The sequence below is a fragment of the Morus notabilis genome, unplaced genomic scaffold, assembly GCF_000414095.1.
Source record: "Morus notabilis unplaced genomic scaffold, ASM41409v2 Scaffold7, whole genome shotgun sequence".
Taxonomy (NCBI): domain Eukaryota; kingdom Viridiplantae; phylum Streptophyta; class Magnoliopsida; order Rosales; family Moraceae; genus Morus; species Morus notabilis.
The window spans coordinates 202,609-214,223 of NW_010365449.1; the positions used below are offsets into that span (position 1 = coordinate 202,609).

At 32.5% G+C, this 11,615-nt stretch overlaps 3 protein-coding genes across 4 annotated transcripts in view; all 3 read left to right on the top strand.

Annotated features, from left to right (window-relative positions):
- Nucleotides 1-1,697: 1,697 nt before the first annotated feature.
- LOC112093550 (germin-like protein subfamily 1 member 7) lies at nt 1,698-2,755 on the top strand. Of its 2 annotated transcripts, none has more exons than XM_024172223.1 (2): nt 1,698-1,821; nt 2,199-2,755. In XM_024172223.1, the coding sequence occupies exons 1-2, from the start codon at nt 1,698-1,700 to the stop codon at nt 2,753-2,755; spliced, it is 681 nt and encodes a 226-aa protein (XP_024027991.1). The 2 variants fall into 2 exon arrangements, with proteins under 2 accessions (XP_024027991.1, XP_024027992.1); XM_024172224.1 differs by having other exon boundaries at nt 2,202-2,755.
- Nucleotides 2,756-6,046: 3,291 nt separating this feature from the next.
- LOC21412315 (germin-like protein subfamily 1 member 17) lies at nt 6,047-7,292 on the top strand. The gene is made up of 2 exons (XM_024172222.1): nt 6,047-6,173; nt 6,551-7,292. Exons 1-2 carry the CDS (start codon nt 6,047-6,049, stop codon nt 7,099-7,101), a joined length of 678 nt encoding a protein of 225 aa, XP_024027990.1. The 3' UTR covers nt 7,102-7,292.
- A 3,066-nt stretch (nt 7,293-10,358) lies between these two features.
- LOC112093544 overlaps nt 10,359-11,615 on the top strand; it is a 10,409-nt gene continuing 9,152 nt past the window's right edge. The window contains exon 1 of the mRNA XM_024172213.1: nt 10,359-10,389. Coding sequence (XP_024027981.1) covers nt 10,359-10,389 — 31 coding nt within the window. The remainder of the gene's footprint in view (nt 10,390-11,615) is intronic.

Genomic DNA, 11,615 nt, shown 5'->3' on the forward strand with positions numbered 1-11,615 from the left:
GTGATATAACATGAAAGTTTATATGACATATTAAATACAAATAATGTGAATTTTTATATTTGTAGGTAAAATTCATTCATTTTTCTTAAAGAAAAAGATAAATTGACCAATAAACATGTTAAACATGTCTTGATCGTGTTAAATAAGTTATTATTATATTAGTTATTTATTCAATATATTACTTTAAATGGGTTATACGGGTTTACACGATTAACACGATTAATAAATGGGTCGTCTTTGGGTTGATATTTTTGACACGTTTAATAAACAGGTTGTGTTTGGGTTAATATTTTTTGACACTATTAATAAATGAGTTGACACAAATATGACCCACTAACACGAATTGTCACTCTTATGTTTTTTGTGGCAATGACGTCGAGTCACTTGGCACTTTCTGGCTGCGGCAGTACTACACTACAATTTACGCCATTGTAAAGCTACAACCTAGTAGAAGACACTACCGCACAAAGATATTCATATAAATATTTAAAAAAAAAACTTTGTGTCCCGATGTGAATTTATCTCTATAGACATAAAGAAGTGAGCCCCACACAGTGGGACTCACGTGGACCCTACAAGTGGAACCTACTTTTATGTCTGATGAGGATAAATTCTCATCAAGACACATAGGAGTGCTTAATATTTTTTGAATGTGACACTTTTTCTCTCCGCCCTCCAACTAAACCGTCGTAAAAGATTGTAATCGTGTATTAACCAGTAAAGGATATATTATATGACATTCTAGTGTGCTTTACCAAGAAAAATAAAATGTCACAATAAAAGCTTTTTAGCGCCTATATATATCTTGGTTTTCATAATAAGCCAACTAGAAATTCAAACATATCCTGATTTTTTCTCTCTTTTTCAAAAATGATATCTACTAATTCCGTATGCACGTATATGTAATATATGTGTGTGTGTGTGTGTGTATATATATATATATATATATGTATCTGCAATTGTATGTAAGGTGACCAAATTTATTTCCTCAACATTAATATATATGAAATAGAAATATTATGAGATTATCATTCCAATAACGGCCAACTAATTGCTAACTCAATTTCCCTTGAATCTCTCAACAATCCTTCAGACGCAGAATACGGTAGATATATACACCGTTCAATTAATTAATTGCAACTATTCTATAGTTATATATAATTATAATAATAATTCCTCTAGTGGATATATATTTCGCAAGATCCGCGAAAAGTATGGCAAGTACTGTATATTGACAAAACGAAACGCAATATTATGATAATAACTACGTAAAAAAAAAAAAATGATGGAATTTTACCACGCGGATATTAAAAATTAAATATGACCACTTTCATTATAGTTCATTGCTGGAAACCAAGCACTGCGGTCTTAAATAAGTATATCTCTATGTATGTAGTGGTGTTTTTGCTAATGAAATATGTATGTAGTGGTTGAAGTCCGGTATTTCCTCTAGTACATATCTAATGAAACTCGACAACCACTAAGTAAATATCTTCTAACTAGTCCTTATCTTTTATAAGATTACACTACACTAGCTCAGTGAGTTCCATCTATAAATAGTCGTATTCTAGTGCAAAGATTTCTTATCCCTGATCATTAATCAATATATATATATATATATATATAGATATATATTTATATATAACATCTTAAATATCACCCTAGAGATATCTAGCAAATTAGCATATCAAGAACATATGAAGGGCATTCATTTCCTACTCATATTTATCATATTGGCTTTGGCAAATTTCATTGCCTCAGCCGATGACCCAAGCCCTCTTCAAGACTTCTGCGTAGCAATAGACGACCCTAAAAGCGCATGTACGTACATTGTTTGCTTTTCGGTTTTCTTGAAATGCTTGTACGTTTGTTTAAATAAAACATTGGTGTAGCCGAAAAGTATTTTCAATGAGGTTGCTATAAAAGAAAAGCTGTTAATAATATTCCTTAAGAAAATATATTTCAATGATTTAGTGGGAGCACGGTTATAATTTTTCTTACAAAAGTTGGGGCAAAACAGAAATTTTATACAAAAATCAAGAGTAAAAGTTACAATTCTAAAATGTGAGTGGGGCACTCACATGAACGCGCAATTCTCTTAGATAATATTTCATAATGTTGACTAGAATCACGTATGTGATACAAACTTATTTGATGAATAATTATGACTGGAAAATTAATGTTTTTCTTAATTCAAGCAGTGTTTGTGAATGGGAAATTCTGCAAGAACCCAAATCTTGCCAATGCAGAGGATTTCTCCACTTCCGGACTTGACATTGCTGGGAACACAATAAACGCAGTTGGATCCAATGTGACCGATGTAAATATTGACAGAATTCCAGGGCTCAACACTCTTGGGGTATCATTGACTCGCATTGACTTTGCACCACATGGCCAAAACCCACCTCACACTCACCCCCGTGCCTCCGAAATCCTCGCTGTTGCGACGGGAAAACTATTGGTCGGTTTTGTGTCGTCGAATCAAGACGGAAACCGCCTTTTTACAAAGATCTTAAACCAAGGAGATGTGTTTGTGTTCCCAATTGGTTTGATTCACTTCCAGTTCAATCTAGGACTTACGCCAGCACTTGCGTTTGCTGGTCTAAGCAGCCAAAACCCGGGAACTATTACAATTGCAAACGCAGTGTTTGGATCTAAGCCTCCAATTAACCCTGATTTCCTAGCCAAATCCTTCCAAGTGGACACGAGTATTATCAACTTTCTTCAAAAGCAATTCGGGAGTAACACAAGCTAGAGATATTTCAGTTCTTAATGACGTTTGCGACATATGTGTGTGTGTGTGTGTATTTGCTGTTTGGAATAAATAGAATGGTCATGTGATGAAGTGGCACTTTCCTAATTGTGGGATATTTCACTTCTCTAATGTAGTGTATTTTCCACTTTGTACTTGCTTGGTGATATACAAAACTGAATAAAACTAAAACTTAGTGTGAAGTATATGTATAACTAAGCATGCATCCGATGATAAATCAAACATGAATAAAATCTCTAGATTACCTATGTTTATATTCATGATCATAAATGCACCTAATTATAATTCTAGCAATCAGATTTTGATTAATTTTCATCTACTAAAAAGAAGTTGATCATTAATGAAGCATTACTTCCACATTTTATAAGTAAATTAAAGTTTCCACGAAAAAAAAGGGGAAAAAAAAAAAGAATGAACAAAAAATTATTAGAAAAATACAGGCATCGATTATCTGCCCAAAAACTACTCATTATTTTGAAATGAATTTACCCTTTTAACATTACCAAGGCTTACGAAACTGCAACATACATGATATCATTTCTCATATTGTTGTCAAATGGCACGCTCTTAGCTTTTTACCCTTTTTTATGAGTACTACTACTTATCCGGATGGGATATAGCCGCCCGCTACTCATCAAATATAATATACTTTATTAATAGTGTTCAAACAACAAGGTGCCTTTTCTTTTGATAAAAAGTACATTAAAATTAAAGGATACAATCATAATTAAAATCCTATATATTTTTTAAAAAATAGGTTTGTTAAATGGTTGGTAGAAAAAGATAAAAATATAGAATTAAAATGATTGGTGCATAGTTCCGCATATTAAAAAAAAAGTACTTATGTACTTTATTATTTGTTTAATGTAAATTGACGTTAGAAAGATGTAACAAATGGTTTGGATAACTAAAATTTTTAGTGCAATATATGTACAATATAAGTGTTGCATAGAATAAATGTTGTGTTACACTTTTCATTTATATATATATATATATATGTTATATAACAGACGTTCTAATCGGTAGGACAACAAACCCTACAGATGTTAATGACCAAAAATAATAAATCAACTAATCTTATCTTTCAATTTTGCCCATTTTTTCTCATCAGATTTTATTTTCTTTTATGAAAAATACTAACAAACTATAATCAAAATGCTAAATCACAATGACACTACATATGTCATTTTATAACATACTATGAGACCCATGTTGATCTTATAAAATTTCCATGATTAAAATAAGTATCAGCACTAATAGTTATTAGTGAACTCAAATTAATGATTAGTATCATACTAATGTTGGGTAGACTTTTGGATTTTTGCATAATTGAAAGCCTGACGACGTCGTGTCATATTCATCAAACATTAGCCATAAAAAAAAAAAAAAAAAATCATTCTTTACGTAACCATACATAATGCGCGTGTGTTAATATACCCACAAACACACAGAGGACAACAATAGCAAACATAATATTCTTAACAATCTTTGTCGCTCCTCCTTGGCCGGACAGATAAAGCTAGAAGACCTTGATTCCTTCTTGCCAGACTTGTTCCTTATATATTTTAGACTACTTCAATATTCCCTTTTGCAAAAGAAATTATTTTAGTACCTGTATATTTCTCATAATTATTACAATTATACCCAGTGTTTTTCTAATAATTTTATAATAATTACAAAAAAAAAAAAAAAAAAAAACACAAGCATGTACTAGAATAACTATTCCTATTCTTTTAAGAGAACTTGGCCGTATTTGCGAAAGTTCTTCAAATTGTTCTGTTTGAAAAAGTTTTAAGTTTAGTCTCATGACACCACTATTCTTTTAAGTTTTTTTTATTTTCTTTTTTATGCTTTTATTCCCTTTCCTCCTAATTGAGACAGGTTAGGGCATGTAGAGCTCCCATATAACCCAACAACTGTTAAGGACAAACAAACAATGACTTAGTTTATTATGATGCATTTATTAAATGATTATTATCTGAAACATATATCAATATATGTTAAGATAGCACGGCTTAATTAATGAGGCATCAAGTTATAACTAATTTCACTTACATGATAGGTGAAAACTGAAAACATTATAATTAATGATGTATAAAATTCTACATCTCCTGGAAGAGAAATAGAGATTTCATTGTAATATAGTTTGGTATGGAGAGGTTCTAACTTCTAAACTTGATCTTTATCATTCTATTCAGTTTTGTACCCGTTCCACAATTACCTCTTTTTTTTTTCATGTGGTGTTTAAATGTAAAGAATGGATTTATTGGTCGATTCATAGAACATAACCACTACTTTTTCTGAGAAAAAACACAACATATCCCTACTATACTAAATTATTTTGCTGGAACCTACTACTGAATTAATTGGTCTAATTACTTACTTTTACTTTATAATTAATGAGAAACTACAGCTATTTGATTTCAATCGGCTAACTAATTTTCCTTGTCATTTCAAATATAACGTGAACCCAGACAGTAAAAGTAATTAGTTTTTATCTTCATTTCAACAACTCTTGACATTCAGCGACACTAGCTAGCTAATACACGAAACAAAAGTTATTAAACGAAAATCAACGAATAAGGTTTTTTCTCTTAAAAGCAATTTACAGCGTTAGCTGTAAATTATTCAAGAGTTCTGGAAGCTCTATATGACTGTATATATGTATCCAACATTATGTATAATAAAATAAAAGGAGTGGTTGAAGACTGCAAGGTTGTATATATATCTATTGACATAATTAGGGCCAGCTAATTAAAACATCCTTAACTAAACATCAAACAATAAAAATATTGTACGTAAAAAGAATTGAATCGAATAAATATAACTTTAAAAAAAAAAGAATCTAATAAATTAACCTAAAATATTCTTCCATCATGGACATTTGTGGTACTCTGGTATATACACGCCAATAAGATTATTACTTGGGTTGTAATGCAAGAAAACTAATTAAATTGATACATAAATTAGATAGAAGATACTTAATTAGTTCGGTGCCATTGTCCAAGCAGGAGCTAATTAAATAAACACATCTATTTGTAGTGGTTGAAAAATATGGAAGCTAACTTCAAGTATAATATACATAATGTGACTATACATATAACCCCTAAATCAAAATTTACCAATTAGTCCTTAACTGCTTCACATGAAGGAACAAATACTAGACTGCTTCAAAGAGAACACCCATCTATAAATACAGGCAATCCAATGCAAGAACTTCTCAACCCACACCGTAGAAACCAAAATTTTAGAACATTATTCAAGTTAGGAAAGATGAATTCGGGTGCTCATTTCCTTCTCGCGGTTGCCATATTGGCTTTGGGAGCCTCCATTTCCTCAGCCTATGACCCAAGTCCTCTTCAAGACTTTTGTGTTGGAATAGATGACCCCAAAAAAGCCTGTACGTATACATCAAATTTTCATGTGGCAACTTCAATTTTTTTTATTATTTTTATTGCTCCTTTCACTTTTGTTATAAGTTTTATTAGAATATATATACTATTAATGTTTTATTAGAATATATATTATTGTTCGCTCGTATCTTATAGTTAAAATTCTCATTATGGACTGGTAGTTTGCATGGTATTATAGTATTTCATTTTTATAAAAAAAAAAAAAAAAAAAAAAATAGTATCAGAGCTGGAGATCTGGAGCTTACTCTTCATAATTGGTTCATTTTGAATACTTTGTTGTTGTCCGACCTCTTTGGGATGAGTTGGTAACTAACATGTATGACAATTTTTTTGATATTAACTGAAATTGTTTTTTGTCAAGCAGTGTTTGTGAATGGGAAGTTCTGCAAGGACCCTAAAATGGTCAATGCCAACGACTTCTCATTTTCGGGTCTCAACATTCCCGGAGACACCAACAACAAAGTTGGTTCCAACGTGACTAATGTGAACGTGGGCAAACTTCCAGGGCTCAACACTCTTGGCATACAATTGGTTCGAATCGACTTTGCACCATACGGCGAAAACCCGCCCCACACTCACCCTCGTGGCACCGAGATCCTCGTAGTCGTGGAGGGAACGCTCTACGTCGGTTTTGTGTCATCGAACGCAGATGGAAACCGCCTTTTCGCGAAGATTCTAAACAAGGGAGACGTGTTCGTTTTCCCAATTGGGATGATCCACTTCCAGTTCAATCCGGGACACTACCCAGCTGTGGCCTTTGCCGGTCTCAGCAGCCAAGATGCAGGAGTCATTACAATTGCTAACACCGTGTTTGGTTCAACTCCTCCTATTAATCCTGATATCCTTGCCAAGGCATTCCAACTGGACAGGAATCAGGTTGAGCTACTTCAGCAGAAGTTCAAGCCTAAAAATTAGAAAGAAAATTGAGTTATATATGGTTCGGCACGTGATCAAATAGTAGTGGATATATGTAGTAGTGTACGTTATATCATGTTTTCCTAATAATGTCTGCTACGTACTTGTGTTTTGTATGATTTACCTAAATAAGGAGGAAGGTCATATGCCTACTGCCTATACCTTTCTCCATTGTGGGATTTTGAGTACGGTCATGTGGGTTTTATTTTTTTCTTTTTAAGGAAATGCGTGTGTATTTTTATAATTTCTCTTTATTGGAATTTTGAAGTTTAATTAATTTGTGCTTCAGTATCTAAAGCAAATTCTCTCTCTCTCTCTCTCTCTCTCTAATTAACACAATATATGATAAATGACTCATTTGGGAGTCTGGGTCCCATTTGGAACGTATGATAGTCAAAAGTGAACAAGATATAATTCTACCAACAATTTGAGTCAGTCAATTTTCTCATCAAGTCATAAGTAAGATAAGATGTTCCATTTATTTATTTTTTATTATATAGCCAATTATCAAAATTGAGAGTAGAAACAGCTGAGGTTAGAAATTAAACTTTTAGCCTATGATTTTTTATTTTTTATTTTTTTGGGAAGTTGACCTCTGCAACAACCGCATATGGAGAACTGAACTGAGAACCCCATAAGGAGAAAAAAAAAAAAGAAAAAAAAAAAGAAAAAAAAAGAAGGCGCTTCACTGAAAATCCAAAAGCAGAACTGGCGGATCAAAGCCCCCCAAAATAGGCAAAATGAGAGGCATAGAACCAGTTGTGAAAGAGGGACAGAAGGAAGGGGAGATACTAACAATAGAAATTGGAATGTTGCTGTCTGCAGTTTTTTTTATTTATTTATTTATTTTTTTTCGTTTTCCGTTATGTTGTAGTTCTCAGTCCAGGTTTTTTGTCTTTCGAACTTTTTCCCCTTTATTGTCGTTTTCAGTTTTGTTCTCGTTTGAATCCATTGTCGTTTCCTTTTTATCTCGTTTTATTTATTACTTATTGTCCCAAGTAATTTTTTTCTAACCTAATTCACTGGTCTTCTATAGTCGTTTTTAATTGTGTTGTATCGTCGTTCCCAGTAATGATGCTGGCTCGACTGTTTTTATCGTTTGAATTTTTGTTGTCGTTCTCCAGTTTATTGTCGTTTAATTTTTTTAGTTTCAATTTCTCTATTTTTTATTTATTTTTTTGAGGTCATCAATTTCTCTAGTTTGACATCCATTAATGTTGTTTATTACAAAAGAACAAGGAAAATGGAATGAAGAATGGAAGGCACATTCTCATTACCTACGTTCATTACAACCAGGCATTATATAGCCTTTTAACTATTGACAACTCAGCAAAAGGAGAGCAGAGATGAGGAATAACGGAATAGCAAAGAATAACAGAAAAGCAAAAGAATAGCAATAACGAGGGAATCAATATTCTCGAGGTAACAGACTCTACTCTCGAGGTAACAAACTCCAATCAGCTATTCTAATATTTGTGTCATTGCAGTTCTTATGGTTGTTTTTCCACTTTTTATCGGCTAGTTTCCAATTTATTGTGTTCTCACAATCTCAGTAGTTTTTCTTTGTTTCGTATACTGTTACTTGTTTTCAGTTATAAAATGTCATTTTAATTTTGTCGTCGTTCGCAATGTTATTGTCTTTAAATTTTTTTTTCTTTTTCCCTTTATCACACTCGTTCACTGTCTATTGATGTACACCAGTTTATTGCAGTAATGCATTTCTGCCAGTTAAGATTTAATTCACATTTTCAGCTTATTATTATTTGCCTATCCATTGTCGTCTGTATTTTTTGTCTTTTAAGCGTCGTTTTCAGTTATAATTTCGTTTTGTATTATTATTATTACCACTAGTGCCCCTGACTTTTATATCATTCTCAATTTATCCCTTAAATTTTGAAAACTCTTATTTTGTTCATCAATTATGGATTAGTCTCATTTAAAAAAAAAAATTATGTATATAGTTACATTCTCATTTTTATGTATTATTTAAGTGTGCCCCAGTAATTTTAGCAATCAACATACAGATTTTTCTTATTTTCTGGTTACTTTTGATTTTAGGCTTTAATATTGATGCATTGGAATTGTTCTTTTTTTTTTCTTTTTTTTTTATCTTTGAAATGTCACTTTGGTTTTATATAATACTATAATTTTATCCTATTACATTCTATTTACTGTCATTATTTCTTCTTTTTTTCCTCTATAACTGGGTTTTGTCACTCTTTTTCTTGACGTTTGGTATTCTTTTTAGTTTTTTATATTTTATTTATCCATTTTCGTATGTAAACTGACTCTTTGAGTCTCTTTATTTATATTTATTTTTCTTTTTTCTCATGTTCTTTTTCTTTTGCAATGATCAATTATTGCTCTATAAAATATGCAATTTAATGTTATTCATAAAATGTTGTGAAGTTTTTTTTTTAATAGAAAATACTTTAACGTGTGGTCCCACTAAATTCAATTTAATGTTATATATATATGTGTGTGTGTGTGTGTGTGTGTATATTTGTCGTTCAGCTGTCGTCTACGTTGGACTCCATTGCATTGTCATTTTATTGTAATCTGCTATCATCTACGTTTGACATTGTTCATTGTCCTCTAGTCAAGTGTCTCTCGGGTTTGCTCTGTGACGAAGAGGAAAAGGGCAAGACTCTCACTGAAAACTGGAAAAAACCGCAGATTTTTGCGGTTTCAGTCATGTAAACGCTGATTAATGAATGAATATGATTATAGTGGGTTGTCATGGATTTCACGTTTTCAACTGTTCCAAAACTGGTTCGGTTTTGGCTTGGCGCCCTCCGGAGATCGCGCGAAGCCATCGGAGATCACTAAGCACGCAGAGATCTCGAGCAACCCCCTTTTGGATATCGCAAGCCACTTCGCGAAGATTGTTTCAGGACGGTGACGGAGAATCCCGGTGTTCGTCTTCAAAGAGAGAGAGAAGAGCGAGTTTGGGAGGAAGAAGCAGAAATCATATCCTATTTAATTTGGGGGTATATTTGTAATTTTGAACGGATGTTAATCCAGATTTACGCCTAAATCGTTTATTTATTAACTATATCTAAACCTTGGCCTATTAATTTTCGTAGCCATGGTGGAGGTCATTCTTCACCGTAAGTAGAAATCCGCCGAGGGTCCTTCCCTGTCCTTGGCCACCCTGCCTCCTCCGCTGTATCGTGACCGCAGGCACTCGCCGCCCCGCCGTTCGTCGCCACCACCGCCATCGCCGTATAAGCGGTTGAGAATGGACGACGGGAGGAATGGGGGAGGGTTTGAACACGGTGATACAAGGTGAGGGGATTCTTCCTTCTTTGTCTATAATAATTCGTGGCCAGTTAATATGAGATTATGCTGTTTCATGTTTGCTTATATATTGGTGCTTTCTTTTTTTTTTTTAATTCTCTTACTCAAAGTTTGTTGACATCAATGAGCTTATATATGTATGTACTGAATAGACATCATGAAGAAGTCAATATCAGTTTCTATACATATCCCAATGATCACTATTTCTATAGAAATACGTATATATCTAATTTGCACAAGATAAATAAGGCATTGTCTTCTCTTCTTTTCTTTAACAATTATATATTACACAACCCAATGGTAACTAATACAATCTAGTTCCAATACACAAAAACAAAGAAAATTTCCTATTCGTGTGTGAATTGATGACATCTGAAAGTAAATACAATTTATTCAACTGACATAAGAATTCACCTATGCATAAGTCTATATATGTGTATTCATATATATACATAAGTACGTTAGTGTGTGTAAAATATGTTTTCATTGTTTTGAGTCTTCATGTTTATCAAAACGTCTACAATTTAATCTTATAATAAAAACTTCTCTATGAACCTTGCATGCTTTGATTTTAAATCTCGAATATCAAGTTGTTTTTGTTGATGTTTAAATAAAGTTGTTTATTATTTCCTAGGAGAATAACAGGGTTTTGCGATCTTTCTGAAAAGGTAGTAGTGGAAATCATGTCAGGGTTTTGCGATCTCTCATAAGCACTCTTATGAAAAGCCGATGGTTTGTGGCAATACATCTCAAGAATTCTAAAAGCCATCCATTCTTATTTCAAACTTTGCTCGTAATCATGAAACTACAAATTTGTTTCTGACTCTCAACATGTTACGACATGTAGTACAGAAAAGCAATTGTGCACCTTGTCTCAGGCAATTATTCCTTGTAGCTAGATTAGTTAATTTACTTTCTATTTGTACGTTTCTGTACAGTTAGTTTTTTGTACCTCCACGTGTACTTTAGTTTGATCATCTCTTGTACAACATCAGAGTATATAGGGTGCGTTTGGAATTGGTTCCAAAACGTTTTTATTTTCAGTACGAAAATGAAAATGAAAACGTTTTTAGTTTCATTTTTGAATTATTTCTAAAAATGCGTTTGGTAGTTTTATTTAGAAATTGATTTCAGTTTTAAAAAAAACTGAAACTGCGTTTGGTGGTTTAATTTTTGAAAACGTGTAATAATATATTAAATAAATAATATTATTA

Coding starts and splice junctions, on each gene's coding strand:
- LOC112093550 (XM_024172223.1), top strand. CDS start 1,698: ATGAAGGGCATTCATTTCCTACTCATATTTATCATATTGGCTTTGGCA. Junction 1,822..2,198: donor AGACGACCCTAAAAGCGCAT/GTACGTACATTG, acceptor TCTTAATTCAAG/CAGTGTTTGTGAATGGGAAA.
- LOC21412315 (XM_024172222.1), top strand. CDS start 6,047: ATGAATTCGGGTGCTCATTTCCTTCTCGCGGTTGCCATATTGGCTTTG. Junction 6,174..6,550: donor AGATGACCCCAAAAAAGCCT/GTACGTATACAT, acceptor TTTGTCAAGCAG/TGTTTGTGAATGGGAAGTTC.